The 21,618-nt window shown below is 39.8% G+C and overlaps 1 protein-coding gene across 1 annotated transcript in view; it reads left to right on the top strand.

The window, feature by feature from the left end:
• The window catches only part of DDX10 (DEAD-box helicase 10), a 191,062-nt gene that overhangs the window by 47,645 nt on the left and 121,799 nt on the right, over nucleotides 1-21,618 (top strand). The window contains exon 13 of the mRNA XM_080580520.1: nucleotides 4,685-5,141. Coding sequence (XP_080436646.1) covers nucleotides 4,685-5,141 — 457 coding nt within the window. The remainder of the gene's footprint in view (nucleotides 1-4,684; nucleotides 5,142-21,618) is intronic.

The raw sequence follows: 21,618 nt of genomic DNA, 5'->3' as shown, positions 1-21,618 counted from the left end.
CAGCTTTGCTAAGTTACTAATTTCTGTGTTAAAATGGGAGAAAGTGGACAGTTTTTGGGTAGAGTAGCATAGATTTAGTCAAGACTATGAAATATACGGAAGCATAATCAAAAAGTCAGAAGATAATAAATCTGGAAGATAATTTGGAGGTTCTCTTCTAAATGAACAGTTTCTGTTGGCATTCTTCTTCCCCTCTCTCCAGACGGATAGTCTACCAACATACACCCTGCAGTCCCCTGCCTTTCAATTCAGTGCACGTACCACAGTGATACAGTGGATAAGTCAGCTCAATTTGTCTGAAAGGCCCTGGAAGTTGGGTGTTTAAATTCTGCATTCAGAAGCAGCTCTGGTTTGCGGTCTGTGCACAAACTCGTGTCAAAAGCTGGAATAAGTGTCCTTTCTTCCTTTTTACCTTCTTTATGGATTCTCCTGAAAGTATTTCAGCCTTTCTTCAGAGATTTACTGCTACCTTGATAGATGTTACTCCACTTAAAAACCTATAGAGAAAACAGGCTGCTCGATGCCTCTGTCAGGTTTGCATTTCAGTCTGCCTGGCTGTTGCCCGTCGTCTCTATTGCTCTCTTGCCTGGCCTGTCTGTGCACTGAGATTCTCTTCAATGCTGCTGATAGAGTCTCTGCAGAAAGCAGTGGTCTCTTCTGTGTGTATGTGTATACATATACATATTTATTCTAGAGATTTATCATCCTTGAGCTGTGGTACATTAGTATTCTGTTCCTTGTCCTCTCATTACAAATTGTTGCCCAGAATAATTTGCTGGAAGAAGACCTGCATAGGCCTGTTGTGAACATAACCAGCCTTTAGGTTTCCTGAAGGAGAATCTCTTCCACATATGCATAAAAGAGAAATTTGTCTTTTTGTTGCAAAAAACAGCATTGAAAATACAAGCAAATGTAAACGAATAACAGGGTGAAAAGGAATAATTACTTACTTTGTCCTCCTGGGTACTAGACAAGGTAAAGAGGAGGCAGGGAATCTAAATATTTTACTTCTCAGGCACCTTATTCTGTTAAATGCTAACACATATTTCAGTCTCCAAGGGTATATTTTAACAGGCAGTCTGCTGGACTTAGGCTAGTTAGTGCTCTATGGGGCAGCTAAGGGAGGTAATTTCCCCTGATTTTTTTCCTCATGTCTTCTAGGAGGAATGCAGCATATTTTTCTCTGTTTATCCCTGTACAGGTACACAGAAAATAAAGAAAGCAGGTCGAAGCCAAATTGTCTGGGAAATGTCTGTTACACACAACACAGTACCAGCTAATTTTACTAGTGTTGCTTACAGATCAATGGTACACAGCAGTAGGTAGCTGCAGGTGCTTTCAGACCTGAAACAGGCGATACCAGGATGCATGATCCATCTGTCCACATCTGTCTGTCCTGTCGCTGACCAGAGAAAGCACCCACTGCACTGCAAATGTAGGTCTGGCCCTTACGGCACGGTCAGGACAGAAGGTTTGGTTTGTTGTCCTGCTTCTGCCGCTGTCAGCAAGTGCAGGGCTGCCCAATACGTTCCCCAGGCAGTGCCAGCCATGGGCTTGTACATCTCATCCTTTGGCTGCTTCATGGAATCACAGAATGGTTTGGGTTGGAAGGGACCTTAAAGCCCACCCAGTTCCAACCCCCTGCCATGGGCAGGGACCCCTCCCACCAGACCAGGTTGCTCAAAGCCCCATCCAGCCTGGCCTTGAACACCTCCAGGGATGGGGCATCCACAGCTTCTCTGGGCAGCACGTGCCAGGGCCTCACTGCCCTCAGAGTGAAGAACTTCCTCCTAATCTCTAATCTAAGCCTCTCCTCTTTTAGTTCAAAACCATTCCCCCTCGTCCTATCATTATCCAATTGAGCAAAGAGTTGTTCCCCATCCTTTTTATATGTCCCCTTCAACTACTGAAAGGTTGCAATGAGGTCTCCCCCAGAGCCTTTTCTTCTGTAGGCTGAACAGCCCCAGCTCTCTCAGCCTTCCTACATAGGAGAGGTGCTCCAGCCTCTTCCTGGCCTTCCATTTTGCTGCCATTGTGGTTTCTTTTCTAGACTGCAACCTCCTTCCAAATCAATGGCCTATCCCTAACTGCTTTTTCCAAGTTGGTTCCAGTTTTGGTACACCTGTAACCAGACCTAGTATTTTGCATGCTGTTACCTAGTTAATCTCAGCCTTACACAGCATTACACATACAGACCCCAGTGTCGCCTCCAATGATCTGTGGAGTTTGGGCATTTTTCACATCACTCCCCTTCAACCACCTGTGAGACCCAGGCATCCCTTTTTGAGCTTTCTACACTGCTTCTGCGAGCTTCTGAGCTTTCGGGTCCTGCTGTACAGTCCCCTGAGCAAGCTGCAGTCTCCTCTCAAATCCCAGAGTTCTCTTACTCATCACCCTCGTTTCTGCTAGGATCTTAAACTATCTTTTCTCACAGTGCAGCCAAGCCTGCTATCGACCTTCACTTACCTCAGAAGTGCTTGCATATGCATGAGTAGCGTTGCAGTAGAGTGCCTCTCATGGTTGGTTAGTCCAGCCAAGTTGAAAAAATGGTCTTTAATGCACTCTAGAAACCACTGTTGCTTGTTCTCTGCTGTGTTTTTGAGCAGGTGTCAGGGTGGCTTAGCTACTGAGAGCGCATAGCATATATTGCAAGGTTAATAATACACATTTCGTCTCTTGAAGTTGCTTCTGAAGTATTTAACCTTTCTCAGGCTATTTTATATCATTTCCTCTTCTACAGTGATGGAAATCACTGCGCTGTGTTTTTGTGCGTTCAAATCATTCTGAGTAAGTTTAACAATGCAATATGTCTTATATTTAGTTAATGTCGCAACTTGCAGCACTAGAATGAAGAACTAACTTCTGTAAAAAATTGTTGTGTAGCAATTCTCCTGCAGAAATGACCACAGAAACTTTACAACTGGCTCACATTTAAAAAAGGACTGGAAATCTTCTGGCTGCAAGTTAGGCAGTCTTGTGACAGTTAAAAAATAAAAGATTATACTGGTGTTTCAGTTCCTGTTTAATTTGTTCTGTAGAAGAACAGATCTTGCTTAGTATTTAAGATACCGTCATTCAGAGAGTTGAGGTGCCCGTGTTTTCACACAATTGAAATAGAGGGATTTTTAAGATACTATGTTAATACGAACATACTCAAGATCTTCATAGAAGCAGAGATTATCAGATCTCAGAAGAGGCATTACTTTTAGTCTATGCTATTTCTTTGAATTCATTTTCTAGAATGTTTACTTATGTTTAATTTTCCTTATTCAATAGGAAATAAAAGCAGTATTCCTCTTAAAGTCATGAAATATTCTTTCTGAACACCTTTGGAGTTTTACTTTTTCAAATTATTTCCTGAAAATTATTGTCAACCTGCTTTGAATTGGAGGATGTACCTGAGCATCCTGAGCATTGTGGATGTTTTATTCAGCTCCTTTAACACATTCACTGATGAGTTTTAGGGAACGATGTTGTCTGGCCACTTCATTTTCTGACAGTTGATAGAATTGTCAACTGTGCTTTCATTTATAGTAGCAAAATAAGTATTTGGTTTCAGCATTGCTTTCAGAAGTTGATTTAAAACATTTTCTGTAGAGCTTGTTCCCGAGTAGCTACTGCATTTCATACCAAAGAATTGTTTTTCAGTTTGTCAGCTGAATTTCTGCTGGCATTTTAAGGCTGTCTTAAGTCTGAGGACTATATTGTAGTGTTAGTATGTTTTTAATGTTCTGTGTTAGAATTGATTAAATCACAACAAATAACTTACCTGCTCTCTGTCTTCATGAGAAAATCTTCCAAATTTTGTATTATGGAAGCATGTGCAAATTCTAGCACTAAGGTTGAAGGAAGAACAGCTGTAACTACAGTGCAAGTAGGATTGTGGTCTGGTCTGAGTGGCATCTAATGAATTAATGACAGCTGATATTGCCTTTTCTGGTTGATGCAAAGAAATGCTTATTTATATATTCATGTTTTTTTTTTTTTAGTATGACTGAACTCTAGATTTGGAAAATGATTAAGAAATAAGTTTTAAAGATACTGTCAAATCTAAGAACATGAGGAAACTTTCAGCAGTAGTAGAATGTGTTTCTCAAATTATTCTCAGTTTGGAATATATTATAGAAAAGAGACAGTAATGACCCCAAATCCTGATGTTTCTTTGAGAAGTTATATAATAAGGAGGTTGTTTGTACACAGCTTGGTCTAAGCTTATCTTCTATTGCTTTCTTAACTGACTTGATAAGCACTGCTTTCTAGCAGTGAAGGACACTGACAGATATCAGTACTATCTCAGTCCTTGACATGATGTCCATGCATCTTCATACCAAATTACATTGGTGTTTCTTCCACTGTATTTATTATAGATCATATTTAATTTATCCTTTTCTATAACTTTTCAGGTTCTTTGTTTGATTCCTTTCCTGGGAAGTTCTGTAATTTTTCTTGACTGTTTTATCGATTTTTAAATCTTCATTCCTCTCCCAGTGTTCACTTATATTGTACAATCTAGAGTGTCCTGTTGTGTGAATACTGTTTTGTGAATATATTGGTGAAAATGTGTAAATGTAAATTACCAAATTTAAAATTGAAGCACTTGAGCCTTCGATGAAGGCTTCTAATTTAGTCAAATTTTGTGTATATGCTTTTCAGACTAATGTGTTTGTTTAATTCCATGCATTAGATCGCTTGGTCTTGCAATGGCACCTCGTGTGAGATTTCTTCAAAAAGTTCAGAAACAGTTATCTGCGAATGAATTGGCCGATAAGACAAATCCCTTAACGGAGACAGAGCAAAACAAAAATACCATCTCCTCAATAAACAAGGAAGGAGTGGAGAAATGCAGAACTAATTTCAGTGGAAAGGTGTCTGCTAACAAAGCAAAGGAAGAGGAAAGAAGGAAAGAAACAGAAAAACACCCCCCTTCCAGTGAAGGTGCTGAGGAGAGTGATGAGTCTGAGGATGGATCAGAAGAAGTATCTGAGGACAAGGAAAAAGAAGCTGCGTTATCAAGCAGGGCTCCAAACACAGACTCCATGCAGTTCTTCGAAGATGACGACGATGATAATAAAGATCTGGATTTGCTGACAGTGAAACGACGGAATGTTTTTGGTGTGGAAGCTAAAGACGGTCCAGCACAGGTAAGTACACTTTGCAGTAAGGCTTATGAATCTTGATGATTTTGTTTTGGACATACTCCAAGTAAGAATGAGGAGAAAATTCTGCTCTTTAGCAGTATGCTCGCTTGAAGTCAGATGCGTTGCCGAAGTGTATCAAAGGTCAGAATTGCTCCCAGGAGATAAGTGGTGGTGTGACTTATGCTTTTATCATTTTGTGTTATTAACGTTAAGAAAGTAATTTTATTCACATAAAATATGTTCTTAGAGTAGTTTTTAATTTATGAATAACATGACTTGAATACCTGGGAATTTTTGACAGTTTTAATTCTTTTTTACTACTTTGCTTGTACTTTCCTAAAGTAGCTGCAACTTTTAGTCCTAATTTTGATGGTGTTACGCAGTTTATGACACTGGGAACCAAATTGCAGTAGATGATGAGCTGTTTCCTAACACAAATCGTAACAAATGATCTTTACATTAACCTAAAGATCCAAACTGTTAATGTTAAATAGCTTAAAACTAAGATTTTTACTTTCAACAAGACCTACCTTTGCTGTTAGGAATTCATCTGATACCAGAGGGCAAGTGGACAAGCACTTCTTCTAAAACATAGGTATAAAGGTGTATTAAAAGTATTCATTCATGTAGATCTTTCATTTCCTTAGTCAGTAGCTTTGTAATTGAGGGTTGCTCTGCGCTCCGTACTCAGTATTCCCAGAAATGTTGCTTTCATTTAATCTTTAAATGGAATGTTATAGTAAGTCCTGTCCCATCCCATCCCCCCATAAAGCAGATTTGGTAAGTGCATATTGTGAATTTTTTGTGTGTCCTTTGTCCTATCTAGCAACTATTTATCTGTAGTAAAGAGATCCAAGCGAAATAGCCATCTGCTTCAGCAAGATGGTTCTCTTAACTTACATGCATGCGAGGGGAGCCTCCTGTTAAGCGATGTATGTATTTTTCCAACTGGTATTTTAAACCTTTCTTTTTCCGTGCTGTTATTTAACAGCACAGGGCACTTGTCATGAACTTACGCTTATCAGCCCACTGGCTGCATTTATAAGCAGCATCTTTCCGTTAGTATTTAGCAATGCGTATAAAATAGTTCCGTCAGCCAACTTTGTCGCAGCTGAGCAGTTGCTCAGTAACTTAACCCCCGCCCGCGTTCTCTCCTCTTCCTCGAGGAGGTTGTCACAGGTTCCCATCTCTTGCCAGAAGCACGGGAGGAGGATAGGTGTGGGAAGTGGATGAAGGGTGCTCCAGGGATTGCATTTCTGTTCCTCTTACTCTAAACCTGAATCATCCTGCCTCTGCGCAGCCCGTGGCTGGCTAGGTGCTAGTACTTGGCAGAGCTGAGTGGCAATACCTGGACATGGCAGTACCTGGACATGGCAGTAGCTTGTAATTATTAATAAATTTCAGTTTATTTCAGTGGTAAAGGAACTGCAGTTTTAAAAACAAAACGTAGAATGAAAAATTTCTGCCTTAAAGAATGCTCCTGTCTCAGCTTTCCTATCACTTCCACAATTTTCCATGCTGAAATACACAGCTTTACGTTGAATTTGTATGTGGGAAAGTGGTTTGGAAGTTCTGCTCAGAAAATAGTGAAAAACAAAACAAACAAACAAAAAACAACCAACCACCACCAACAAAAAACCACCACAAACCTGTGATGTAAAAGAATGAAAATTTTTTAACGAAAAATATTAGTATTTAACAAGTGCTTTGGAACCTCACTGGGTAACCTTTTAACAATTTTCTAGCATTAAACATTTATAGGTTAGGCAAGCTAGAAATTCTTTTCTGTGATTTAGTATTGTTAATGTTTCATACTTGCTTTACAAGTGTGGAAGAGCTCGTACTACCTGAATCCACTTGTTCATGGGGGCATAATACTCTAAGCAGCTGTGAAGAAAAATTAAGTTTCAAGATCTATATCGTTAAGAATTGAAATATAATTTGAATAATCTCCTACAGAAATGCCAATGACAGTGCAATATATAATTTTTAGAAAGCAGAAACGCAGGGCGTACTGTGCCTAGCTGTGGAAACTAATCACTGCATATGGGAGTGTGGTGTTTATTGCCTTAGTTACTGTGAAAATTGTTGATAAATTGTGGAATGCGTTAAACTTATGGTTTCTATTTTTGGTAGGAATAAGAGAGTAAAGGCTTATATCACTAACCGTATGCTTTTAATGTTTTAGCATACAAATACACATTACAGAAATTACGTTGAAAGATGCGGTCATTGCGCATCTTTGTTATTTCATATATATACCCTGACACCACGTTTTATGCATGTTAAAAATGAATTGTTAACTCGCAACACTACTTATATTTTTTCCCCATCTGTTTACTTTCTGGATAAAAGTTTTGAGGTGATTAATGCTGTATTGTGGTAGATCCTACTGAATGCCTGTAGCTGACATCTGAAGAATTAGAGCCGATTCCTCTGGGGTGCGAGAAAAAGGCGCCGAGCAGTCCAAGGGCAGTTTTCCTGTTGCTCCATGTTGGAATGGCCTTCCAGCAAGGACTCAGAAAACAGTTTGACTTCAACGTACGGGATCCGTGCTGCATTTTTGGGATGAGGCAGTGTGTTAATCAGCAGTATCAAATGCTGCAGAGGGTCGAGGAGTCTGAAAATGAAGTATGCTCTTGGCTAGATCATTTAGTTCTGAAAAAAATCTATTCTGTGTGCTAAAAAAATGAGAGTCTTGTGGAAAAGCTAGTATGTGATCATCTGATCGGGAGATCATGAATATGCCTAGAAAGGTTGAATTAAATTTGCCTTTATACTTCTAATGCGTGTGATTGATTTTGCAATTCCGGTGTTCTTGTATTATGCTGCTTGTTGACAGCAAACCAGTCCCGCTGCTATTGTTGAGCTTCAGCAGTTCAGTTTCAGGGGAAACCTTACATTCGGTTTCAGTTTTTAAAGAGCTGTTGTTAGGAGCACCAGCCCTTCCTCATCCTCGTGTCTTTCCAAGCCCCTCCAGCCTCAGGAAGAGCACAGGGAGGTGCAGCACCGCCGCGTGTCCCGTGGGGCTGTAGTGCAGAGCAGGATTTATTTATGCTGATGGAGTGGAAGGGGATGTGTGTGACTTCCTTGGAATACCTTGCTTTTGTTGAATGTCTGTGGTGCCTAACCTGACAGTGAAAGTTACGCTGTGATGGGAAGTGACACACATCCAATGTTAGCTCGGTTAATAACGCCGCTTCCAGAATGATTGCATGCTTTCCCTTGCTTAGTGTGTCTCTTTGTTGTGTGTATCTTGTCTCTGTGTTTTTGTGATAATAAATGTAAAGAAAACATTTATTTTAGCACTGCCATGTAAAAAATTGAAACCTTGAGTAATGTGGGCTTTTCACCCTGGCACATATTACAAAGTTGTTATGAATTTCTGAGCTCCAGAGGTACTCACTAGCTGCGCTGTTTATGAATTTTACTTAAATATGTCATGATTTTTAGCTGGTTGATATAACTCATGGGACTTATTTAGAAGTACAATGTTTTTGCGCATAAAAAGGTGACAAGCAGAACTGCCAATATCAATTGGCAGATGCACAAGTATTATTTAGTTGTTATATTAACATTATGTAAATTATTCGCTTAAAGTGTATCTAACAATATTAGCAGTATAGATGTTGCAAGGACTTTAAATAATCCCAGGTTACAAACTGCTTTTAATGCTACTTTGACAAAATTGGCTGTTGCATTTTCAAGTGCAAAGGCTGTACTTACATGTAAAACATTATTTATTGGAGAACTAAGATTAAGCCTACAGTATTTTTTTTCTTGTTTTTGTTTATACTTTATTTTAGTCATCTTGTCAGACATGCTGCATGCTATCAGACTTGTTTTCTGCTACTGAATTTTCTTTTTTAGGATAGAGAATGTTAAATTATTGAGTTCTTAGGATTGCCGTGACTCCCTTCCTGCTCTCCCATCCTTTGATTTATAGACTCGTAAAGCTTTTCTAGTGAGGTACTACCTGCTCGGAAGATGTGTAAGCCTATGGACAGAGGGTTGCCTTAAATAATACTTGCAGCTTCCTTGGAGTTAGTCTGTACACTCACAGAGCTTTCAGTTTGAATGCTGTGGCTTTGGAGGGATTTCTTTTTTTATGTCATGATTCTGTCTCAGCTAGTTGGCTTGTTTTATAATCCAGTAATGTTATCTGAAATGAAATTTTCTTACAGTTCTCAGACACACAAACATGGTAACTTATGGAAGCAGGAAAGAACAGACAAGGGTAGGTCTCCCTCACTAGAGATGATGGAGGGGTCTATACCAACAAGCAGACAGTAATAGCTGGTCGTAATGTGGGCTTTACACAGAGCGTAGCAAGGAAGCATCATTTAATGTGCACCAAAGTGAGGACATAGTCCTCTTGAATTTTCTCCTGTGATGTTGAAAAGAAAGCCTATTACCATACAGATAAATCAAAATTACTTTTCAGAGTTGTGATTCATCTCGATTGCTTCTATCGGCTTTCCCTTCTGAATGGGATTTCTCTCCTTCTGTTCCATGCTGTGAGATAGAAAAAGCAGTATATAAACATAAGGTTGGTCAAAATCAATGTGAAGCATCTCCTTCCTCTTATCAGCTCTTATTACCTCTTACTTTTATGTATTAATTCATGTTAAACATATGACTTGGTCTCCTTGGTGCTTTTCAGGGGATGACAAGATAGAAGACACTCAAAGGAGGCAAGAGGCAAGGGCTGAAGCTGGCTGACTGGAAGCAGTGCTGGTTCCCTTAGGGATGCCCCTCTTTGCTCCTGCTGTAGCAGCGTGTGGTGTCCAAGAGAACAAACCTGCTCCCAGGCAACCTGCTAGCTATAAAAGGCACATTATTCCTTGGAGGCATGTTGCAAAGCTAGCACTATAGCAGAGGAAATACAGAGGTTATTTATTTTTAAGTTAAATAAAAGTCAATACCGTGATGCATTATATACCATAAATTCTCCATCCTACAGAATGGGCCTTATGTTCCTAGCCTAGTAATGCTGTGCTTGTGTACCTCAAGTTGAATTATAGCAAGTAATGATTTATAAGAAGCACAAAACATTCGCACACAAGTGAGGTAGGCCTACGTTTGGATGCTTCAAGAAGGCAGTGTTATGAAAAAATAACTTTTGTCAGCTGTGAATGGAAATGAAACCTGCTGACAGAACCTTGAGCCTCCTCATGCCCAGCAGCGAGCGCTGAATGCGTCCTACAAAGTGGATGGAAATTGAAATGAAATCACAATTTATTTCTGTGCAATTTCAATAGCTTAAGCGCTACTGAAACTTGTTTTTTAAGAAAAGCTGTGATGTCCAGTTATATTATATTCCATATAATTTTAAAAAATCTTGTTGTTCAGCAGTGCTTCTGGAAGCTGTGCATTGAGACAGTGCTAGACCCAGGCACGGTGTTCAGCAAAAATATTTCTTTCCTTTCTTGGACAGCTTTTGCTCTTGAGATTTTTCCCTGTCATCATTATTTTTGAGTAGAGCGTTCATGAGCTTCTTTTAGTTTAAAGTGTTTAACAGAGGCTTTTGAGGCAGTCCTTTGTGAGAACCCATAATCTGGTTTAGACTCCAGATCCATAAATCACTTATTATTTTAAAATGGCTTTAATGTTTCTTCATTGTTCGTTCAGGTTTAGTTGCATTGGCAGCTCTTGTGTCTGCTCCAAATGCATCTTCAGATTTTTCTCTATTGATTTCTATTTCAATCAGTTTTTTTAGAGACTTCCTGAAAACTTCTGAAGTGTATGGAGAATTCACTGTAATTGTTTCTTGCACCTTTGAGGCAGCGTTCCAGGTATTTTTGTCAATCCCTGTGATGTTTAGGAAGATTAGAAAATCTATAGGATTAAAATTCTATCTCTTGAGTTACAGGTGAGCTATATACTTCAAATAAATGGCTGCTCTATGTCTCTAACTGTGGGTGCAGCATAAAATGGTCATCCTAAATGTTTTTAATCCTGTTTCAGATCTGGATAGAAAGGATCATTTAGGAATTTTATTTAAAATCTGCCTGTATCATAGCTCTTAGCTTTCTGTATCATAGGCTACAGGGTACCCAATTCTGATGTGCAAGGTGTTGCTTCTGTGAAAAGCTTTACATTGGAAAGTGCTTTTGAACCCTTGTGGGCTGTGCTAGTTTTGATGTCTACAGTGCACCTTGAGGACCTTTTGTGATTAAGAAAGATGCCACACCTGTCAGGGACTTGCTTTCAGTCACGGCTCTGTGAGAAGCACCTTCTCCTTTGAGCCAAGAGAGGTTCCCCCAGTTCTGAGGTGAGTTGCTCATAAGTCAGCAGCTTTTCCAGGAGCGTGCTGCTCATCTCCTAGAGGAAATGCTGTTCACAAAATTACTAGCTAGTGGAGCAGACTCCTGAACTAAGCAGTGTAGCCTTTTTATTTTAGTTCCTGGAGCTGTGGGTTCAAAAATCCTTCTAAAGCAGCCTCCCAAGCCTTCGCTATGCTGAACCTGCTGCAGTGTCACGGAGCTTGCTGTCCTAGCAAGAGGCAGCTATTTTGCAAAGTGTTCCTGTGGTTAACTTGCACCAGAGGACTGAGATACTTGCGTTTAAGCATGCGCGTCTTGAATCTCTCCTTTAGAGAATATTTTTCTGGTGGGTTGATGCTTCCTGAAGTGCAGAGTGATGTTAGCAGTCCAGCATATTGCTCACATGCTCACGGTGCAGAATGTGGTGCAAGTTCAGGTTGCAGTGAGGCACACTTTGTCTTTTGATGGGACAGACCCGATGTGACTGAGGTACATGGTCTTGTATCTCAAAAGATATGAGGGTATTGTATTTAAAATGATTCGTTAAAATATAATTTGTTAAATACTTCTAGTAGGTTAGTGAAGCCTGCAGTAACACCCTCAGTTTTGGTGTGCCTAATGACTGATTTATAGCCTTGTTTAATATACTGTAATCGTTTCATAGATGAGGATGAATGAGCCATATACTCTGCTTTAAAACTGCTTTGTTTTAATCAATATTCTCCGAATCCATAGGATTTGTAAATTCTAAAATGCTGTGATTTCCTTTTAAGATCTTTAGTGCCCGAATGCTTGCTGGGTGATGGCATTGGAAGTATTTATAACTATGACAGCTTTTGGATGAGCGGTTTTCGAAAAGTTGAGCGCTAATACTCTGAAATGCCACCAGAAATGATACAGCACTAATTTTCAAAGGAAATGCGGCTTCCTGAAATAGTAATAAAGCAGACCAACTAACAAATACTTATCCGGAGCCTCCCGACTGCTGTCAGCACAGCGTGTAGTTGAAGTTATGAGAATAATTCTTCAATTGTTTATGTGGATGTTTTCTGCGATGCAGACATCTGCTACTTTAAGCCTCTCAATGAACTACTCGTTCACATTTTCAACAATATTTTCGGGCAGATTTCTGAATTCTTATCTGTATGGTATAATTTTTAGGTGGAATAATTTGACAATTTTGACAAAAAAAATCATGATTTTGGTGAAGATTCATGAGCTGTTAGCCAAAATGAGTTTCAGAGAAATCTGTTACGGTATTAATAACATGCAAATTGTAGTGTAATTGGTATTTTAAAAAGGAAAATGTGTAGTACACGGTTTCCAAATTCTGACCTGCTGACTGATTGGGAAAAAGGACAGTAATCACAGACAAACTGCTTAGTGACATCATGTTTCCGTGAGCTTTTGGTTTATCCCAGCTGTGAAGTGGTGGAGGTGGCACCAGCTGGGAGGGAGCCTCCTGCCTGCTGCAGGCTGGGCTCTTTGCTCTCTGTCTCAGGTAAAGAAACAGCTACTGCCCCTGGGGAAAAAGATCTGTTAAAGGAGCTTGTTTTCTGAGAAAATAAAACAATTAGGATGACAGCTGCTGGCCTTACTTGTGTCAAAAATGAGTGAGCTATAAATTGCTTTGGACCAGCCTGGTGGCATCCCGTCTGGGGAAGGCTTAGTGGGATCCCGTCCTTCATTATCTAAACCGTGTTCCTCTTGTGGTAGCTCTCAGCTCTCAGTGAAGTAAAAACGGTGGTGCTCCAGCAGTGAGAGGTCTGGGAAGCACGCCTGAAGAAAATTGAGGGGGTGCATTAGTAAATCTCTCAAAAAATCAAGTAGATGGGATAAAGTGGTGGTGTATTTGAGTGGGGAAACCCATGGGAAAACAAAATGACAAGAGTAGCTTTTTGAGGAGCTAAATGATGATATAATTTCTCTCGGATCTGCTTCTTACTTGATCAGGACCACGAAGTATTATTTAAAATTCTGTTTTAAGTTTTGTTTTTTTTTTTCTTTGGTGAGGTTGAGCATGCTTCCTGTAGAGGGACTGCAACTGGCAGGAAGAAGGCTGGAGAAGACAAGCCTGTCTCACTGTTATTGTTACAGAACCATGGACTGGGTTGCATTGGAAGGGACCTTAAAGCCCACCCAGTTCCACCCCCCTGCCATGGGCAGGGACACCTCCCACCAGACCAGGCTGCCCAAAGCCCCATCCAGCCTGGCCTTGAACACCTCCAGGGATGGGGCATCCACAGCTTCTCTGGGCAGTCTGTGCCAGTTGTGGTTAAATGATTTCTATCAATGTGAAGGAGGGATATCTTATACTTTTGAGACACTTTTGCCATGCTGATCTTGCTATGAGCAAGCTGGGAACAGAAAACAAGAGCTTGACTCTCTAATAAAGTACAAACATCTCTTGTCCTTTTTGGCTTTTTAGGGAGATGTCGGTGAAAGACCAGCGTCTTTTTCTTGTTTCCATGATCTCCTCTGCATTGAGCAAAATTAACATTAGCTGCTGTTTTGCTTACAGTGATGCCTCTTTACCTCTGGCTCAGAGCTGAGAGTGTCCTCAAAAGGCCAGCCGTGCTGTGGCAGCTTTCCTTCAGGTTCACAATGCAAGGGCTGTGTCTTGCAGAGCATAAAAGGACACAGCGTGTTTCTGTTGCAGTAGATCTTTTGCTGCCTTGGTGGAGAAATTATGCATCTGCCCTGTGATTTTGGAGAAATACTATTTTTACAGTCATCACTCTTCCTTTATATATACGTTACTGGTCTGAGTTTTATTGGTCTGTACTTCTGGGTGGTGGTTTTCAATTTGGCGTTTTATAAATCGTGAATGCAGGACAGTAGGTCTTTTTGGTGAGATCACAAATCCGATGTCACTACCAAGCCTTTTTATCTTAACAAAGGGAGATAGAAGAACGAGCTGATAATCCTGAAACGGGTATTAACAATTGTTTTAAGCCTTTCTATCTGGGGTTTGTTTACATTAGTATATACTGAAAGCCCAGGGGTTCTTCATATACAGCTGCTTACAGACCTAGTAAGTGCATGTGCAGCTGGATTGTGGTATACTCCAGCCACAGAGGTTCACCATTTTGGGCTTGTAGGAATGTGTAATTCCTTAATTTGCTCATGTATTTTGGGAATTGGATGTTGACCTAGAATTATGGCATCTCTGTGAAAGAATAAGTCTCTGTGAACTTTTGCTTTCTCTACTTTTTGTGCCCATAGGTTCCCCAGTCTGAAAAGCGTAAATAAGTAATTGTTTGTCTTCTAGGTTTTATGGTGGTTACAAAAAGCTGAAGCTTTTAAAAAACGAATATGCTCTTGGGAATTTATTTATATGTACGCTCCGTGTCAGAATGACATGGTAACAAGAAAATACTGACCTGTAGCAGAGCTGAAGAATTGCTATCAAGAAGGTGTTGTGTTAGGTCAGTGAGCGTTGATGCAAAATGTATTTTGATTCGTGGGCTGAAAGAAACGTTCATGTTATTTCCAGCTTTAGGACACAAATTTTGAATGGGCGTTTCTAGGAAGTGCAGCTGTTCGGTTTACTTTCAGCCGTAGAAAAAGGAGGCAAAGAAAAAAAAGAAAGCTCCCCAAATAGCTGTGGCGAACAATTGAGGCTGATGTCAAGGGGGGGGATTGAAGGGAGAGGGCTGAGATGAGACGAGAACGGAAAGGCAATGGTGTTGTACAGGAATGACAAACTCACGAGGCATCTTCCCAGCCTGCTCCTTTGGGAAGCCCGTATGATATTGTCAGCAGATTTCTGTCTCTCAGCATCATGTTTCATGAAGATTTATACCACCTCTTACGGGATGATTTTTGAATAAGAATTAGTGTGAAGTTTACTTCTTTAGTTTTGAATCTTGACACTTGAATAGTATGTAGTTTTTTCTATAGGTCTTTAGTGATAACGTAGTTACATTTTGTAGAAGAGAAGTGGTCATCTGGTCTGAGCTCCCCAGATATAACCCTCTTATTTTAATTTGGTACACTTGTATTGAGTACAAAAATTGAATTTTGCTTAATTTTGCTTTCAAAAGGCATCTTGTCTGTATCTGAAGACACAAAAAGGTCCGAAGTCCACCATTACTAGTATTTCTCCCAGTGGTTTAGCTCGTTTGTCAGTGCTGCAGTGAAGAGGTGGATGTGGGGGAAAGAGGACAGGAGCTGAGAATAAAGATATTCCAGCAAATACTCCTTTGGGCTGCAAGAGAGACTTTATTTTAGCACACAAGAGAATGTGAGAAGAAAATGTGATACTGTTATGGAGGAGGTGAATAATATGATGTAAATTGGAAATGCAACGTGCAAATGCAAATTAAGACAGCATTTAGCTTAGGGACACTTCATTACTGCATGTTATCAAATGTTGCAAGTAATTTGGAAGGCAGGCATCCCATAGTTGCTTAGAAATGGAAAAAAAAATGGTGTAGGAGTTGAAGGTTGAGTATTTTTGACTGACTGAACTTGAGTCAAGATTCTGCTCCTGGCTGGTCAAGTGTTACAATTAGCTTAACAGGGCAAGCTTATAAATTAAAAAAATATATATATATATAAAAAAAAAAAAGTTGGACGAACCACATCTGCAGGTAATCTTTCTGTCTTTGGTTTCAAGGTCAGCATTTACGCCAAGCCAAGGAAATATTACATTTTCATTAGCCACCATTGTTTTTGTGGCTCCACTCTCTCGATCCTCCTTTAAACGTGGGAAATTTAAAACATAAATTACTTTGACTTCTCTCCTTTTTCAAGAAGTATTTTATTCTTTTTAGCACAGCAGATTTTTTCAGTGGGTCATTGAAGCTAATCAATCTTGACATTTCTTGTTACTGCTAATTTTCTTTTACGGGTGGAAAAATAAAATCTTCATATTTTATTTTACCTTTGGACACTTTTTAAGGTACTTATGAGCAATAATAGCCTTCTAAAGCATTTCGTGATGTAATGTAGGACAGCTGCTAATGATTAAAGCTAAGACAGCTGTAATGGAATATTTACTGGATAAATTGAGAAGAGACTAATAAATAGAGGTACAAGAAATGTTAAACCTTTCAGTGGAAAAACACTGGAGAAAGGAAATGCAACTTTAGATTGAGTGTTTCTATCAAGTGTGAGCATATCACTGGAACGCAGGCCTTGGCTCATTGTTTTCAATTTTTCCTTTAGTTGCTGGAATAATAGTTAAAAAGTTAAAAGCTCCCCCAGTACCAGAGGGACCTGGGCATACTGGAGAGAGCCCAAGGCAGGGCCACCAGGATGATGAAGGCACTGGAGCATCTCTGCTGTGAGGAGAGGCTGGGAGAGCTGGGGCTGCTCAGCCTGGAGAAGAGGAGGCTCAGGGGGATCTCATCCGTGTCCCTCAATCCCTGAAGGGAGGGTGCAGAGAGGCCGGAGCCAGGCTCTGCTCAGCGGTGCCCAGTGCCAGGACAGGAGGCCATGGGCACAGCCGGGCACCCAGGAGGCTCCCTCTGAGCACCAGGCAGCACTTCTGTGCTGGGCGGGTGACGGAGCCCTGGCACAGGCTGCCCAGAGAGGCTGTGGGGTCTCCTCCTTGGGGATCTCCAAAAGCCTCCTGGACGTGGTCCTGGGCAGCCTGCTCTGGGTGTCCCTGCTTGGGCAGGGATTTAAATTAACAGAAGCAATTTTTATGCTAGTGTAACTATATGTAAAGAGAGCTTTTACAGCTAAAAAATTATTAGCTCTTTCCTGAAATTATTTACGTGAGAAGAGCACTGCTTCTAATAGATACATTCCCAATTAAATTAGATCACATTTGTTTGCAGCAGGAAAGTTCAAGTCTAACTTAAAGTATTTTTATTAAAAAAAAAAAGAAAAAAAAGATTAATAAGAATTCAGACTGAGGTTTAGCTGATTAATGTTTATGTTAAATAATCAAACTCTTAAATCTTGGTCATAGATCAAAGTGTTCTTTTTCTTGTATATATTTCAGGTAGTCTTCATTGATGCTTGTGTACGGTTTCAGAGGGGTTGGGTTGGGCTGGGAGGTAATCTACAGTTGCAGAACTAGACAGCGGGACCATAAGAAACAGTGCACATGAAAAAGTGTGTCTCAGGTTAGCTTTCAAGAATTGGCGTGGGTGTGTACACAAAGAAAGGAGGAGTAATGATCCAAATTGGGGTTAGGGAGAGGGAAGGAAAATTGTAAGCTAGGCTAATAGGGCTTCAAAATCAGTAGAATACAATGAGTATTTAATCTTCAAATGCTGCATCTGATGGATTTGCTTCAAGAGTAAAATCAGACTTCCATATTCTTAATTCTCTTAAGCACTTTTGATCAATTCCTTTAGAATTTCATCCTCCTTGAAATCTAATGGGCATTTATAATTTCCGTATGTTGCTGGAAACCATGAATACGAGCATATTTGCAAAGAGGTGGAATCTCTCACAGTATCTTTACAGGCACCAGTGGCCAGGATTTACCATGGGAGTGTTTAATGAGGTGGCTCAGCGTACCCACAGACCGCTATTTGGATATGGGCAACGTGAAGGTTTTCACAAGTCTAGCTGTGTGTTTAAACATAGAGGCGTAATGTAGGGGGACTCAAGTTCCCCAGTCAGGAGAGAGATTGTGGTTAGGAAATGTAAGGTGGTGGGAGAAAGCCAGGTTTATTATTTTTAATTGCAAGCCCCTAACTGCTTTGTTTTGCTGTATCTGGTTTGTTTACTCTTTGAGCACAATTTTGCTGCAATGTAAAACCACTTTGTTGGACAGAGGTTGCTTACAAATCCCGAAGCAGTTCTGCGTGTGTTAACGTCCTGTTCATGGACTGTCTGCAGCCCTTGTTCGCTGCATTCACAGAGTGATGGAAAACTGCTGGAAGTAAAGCTTACGTCTCACGATAGCCCGTAATACGGCTATGAACTGTGCATTCCGCCTTATAAAACAAACTTATCCTTTCCCTTTTTTATTTATTCTTTTTTATATCTCAACAAGTAAAAGCTCTACCTGATTATCTTTGGAGTGCTCTGAAAGCAGGACTTCATTTACAATGCATCAGTCTAAAATAAATCTCTCTCTCTCGAGATCTTTTGCCATCCCCTTACCTCCAGTGGAGGGGCCAAAATCTGTCAGTGAGAGCAGTTTAGGGCTCTGTATCTGTCTGTCTGTCTGTCTGCCTTTTCAAACAGTCCCAAAATCTGGCCGAAGTACACAGCCTCCTGCACTTGCCATGTTCAGTCTGAAATGACTTGGTACAAAATAGAAATTCAGTGCTTGTGCTGTGAGACCTGGGGCATCTGAATGTCAAACTCTATCTGATGAAATTGCATTCTTCTCCTACTTTAATAGGATTGCGAGGATAATATAGTTTAAATTTATAGTTGTCATAAGGATAAGGTCAGCAAGTAGATCAGAGCTGAATTGGAATTGACCCTGTTTTCTTTTCACTTGAGTTAATTTACTGACTTGCAAGGCTACCGGCCTTTCAGGATTCAGAGCATGACTAAATTGTTTGACAGATTGGGGTTGTCTTAAACATTTTAAAATATATATATTAAAAAATTGTATACATAAAATAATTAACCCTTATGTGTACTATGTGTACAAAACATGTTTAATGAATAAAGATAACAATCTTATATATTAATTTATACGTATTTAATTTATGTACCTATATATGCATGCATGTGTACATATGTGTAAATGTAAAAGTTGCTTCCGAAATACTTATTCCTCCAGTGCCTTTCCTAAGAAAATTTATTGTTAAGTCCTTGAACTTAGCACACTTTATATGGGGTTAATTTTGCTAATGTAAGTGGCAAGAGCCCGATGATGAACATTTTAATTTCTGTGGTCGTACTCACTCAGCGAGGAGTACCAACTTGTAATAGGAATTTTTCCGTGTTGGGTTTTGTGGTCGTTTGGAAGATGCATTGTGTTCGGAGGCAATCAGCAAAGGCTGCAGAGAAATGGTGTGTACCTCTCTCAGGCAATTTTGGTATTGAAGATATTTCATATGATGGTTACAGGATAAACTATTACTGTTGTGCAGAAGCTGCACCTCACTTCACAGTCCCTTCTCTGTTACTTCATGCACGTTGTTTCTCCTTTGTTAGTGCTGACTCAGCCACAAAAAAAAAGAGGTGGCTGACTTAGAAGACAGATTTCCTACCGATCAGTTCTCTTTGTGCAGGAGGAGAAAGCTGCCCACTCTCCCTTCCTCATATATATTCTGAAATGTTGGTCGTCAGATTTTCAGGAAGGTAAGCTGACACCATCTTGAGCTCATTTTGTATATTCTCAAGGCTGGATGAGGAGATTTCCTGTGAGCAGTTGAACATCCTGAGCCCCTTCTCAGGAGTAATTGCAGCAGCACAAGCAGGTCCTGGTCACTGCCAGCATGGATGGAGGGGCTTCAGCGTAGGGTTATGTGTTAGGCTGTGCTGAGAACAACACATCATGTTCTGTGACCGCACAGGGCAAGTGCCAGATGTTTCAGTGCTGGGTGGCTCCAATGGACACGGTAAAAACTAATATTTGTAGTTGTGGGGAAAATTTCGTCACACCAGGGTTTCTGGTTGTTTTTAGAATACAAATGAATGAACAAAACCCCCACACCTGATAATATCCTTAAATTGGAGGCTTCTTCCTTCCAGCCTTCTTAAATATGAAGGAAGTTTCTCATAATTCTATTTCAAGAAAAAAATAATTGTTGAAAGATACATTTTATGTTTCACAAGAATTCCAGAGCATTTATTTTGATCTTTGTTAGTTAAAAGAGCATGGGCAGAATGAGGTTGAGTAAATTCCTTATTCATATTATTATTTTTCTGTTAGTGGATATTGTTATATCCAAATTCATTCTTGATTTCTGTAAAGTCTAATGCGTTTTGGTCAAAACAAGTTCCTTATATCAGCTACTACCTGTGCATGAGTTTCATAATCTAATTACGTATTGTATGAAGCAGTATTTCCTGCCTTCTATTTAAATTGTGACTTTTAAATTTCATATAGTGTCTTGTTCTTGGGTTGTGAAACAGAGTGCATCTCTTCACTTATTAAATTATATGTATTGCTTAGTTCTTAATAATTGTTTTCTTTTCAGAGGCAATGATTCTTTGTTTTTATTTTCTCTGTACAAGAATTATTTTTAAATGTTCTTCACCATTTCAGTGCATCTTCTCTGAACTTCCTGTAATTATTTCCCAGCAGGGACAAAACCAATTCATGGAGAAATCCAAATAAAAGTTGTTACAAAGTAGTAGCTTTGAAGTGAGGGCTTCTGGGAAGTTTATAGCTTGGAGAGAGAATTATGTTACTTCCTTCAACAGTGTAATCATTTGTTCTGGTAACATTTATGCTCCTTTCATTCCAATAAAGAAGTCATTGATTGAAGTTTGTGCTGCAGAAACCATAGAGCTATTGGTCTTAGCAGCTTTCTCATGCTGAAATTGTATGGTCAGAGGCATCCAAGCAAACAAAGAGAAGTGGCAAAAACCTCTTGCTTGACTTGCAGAATAGGATTGTGGTTATAAATGAATTGCTAGAAAACTGGAAGGTGACGTGTAAAATGGATAGCAGTACATATTGAAGTCACAAGTAACGCTACTTGGGCTGTGCAAGAAGAATGTTCTGTAGCACCACAAAGCCGTGGATATTCTTCCAAAGTATGTTCCACTGACTGCGTTTAGAATGTTCTCGATCACCTTCATTTTATGATTCTGCTTATATCTGTGTGTTAGGATATGCAGAACATAAAAGGTAATGCTGTACCTTTCAGTAAGTTAAAGGCTAGAATAAAATGCATTATAGATACCTCGTAGAACCTTAGATGAACTTTTTCCAGCAGCTGAAGATAGGGAGTAAATTGGCACATTTTATCTACAGAATTTCCCAGGAGAAATATTACTCAAGGCTTGAAATCTGAACTGTTACAACGAAAAAAACACTGCATATTTTATTGCATTCTGGTACTGGAAGGACTACTGGCTGAATTTGCCCTTGGAAAAAACCAGTCACTTATGAGCCTTTCTTTTAAAAAACTGCTCTAAATGCCTATTCATTGTTAACTGATTGTTTAGCTTTTTCAGACAATCTTACGATGTCATTTCTGGCTTGGCTTTTTAATCTAGGAGAACAAGCAGTAGAATTTGAGAATTTTTTATTTGAATCAATAAGCCATGAGGCAAAACCAGGGGTTGATTGGAACAAAGGCACAAACATTCAAGATCCATTGCATCAGTGACTG

The sequence above is a fragment of the Anser brachyrhynchus genome, assembly GCF_964034855.1.
Source record: "Anser brachyrhynchus genome assembly, chromosome: 1".
Lineage (NCBI taxonomy): Eukaryota > Metazoa > Chordata > Aves > Anseriformes > Anatidae > Anser > Anser brachyrhynchus.
This window is presented reverse-complemented; position numbering and strand designations above follow the sequence as displayed.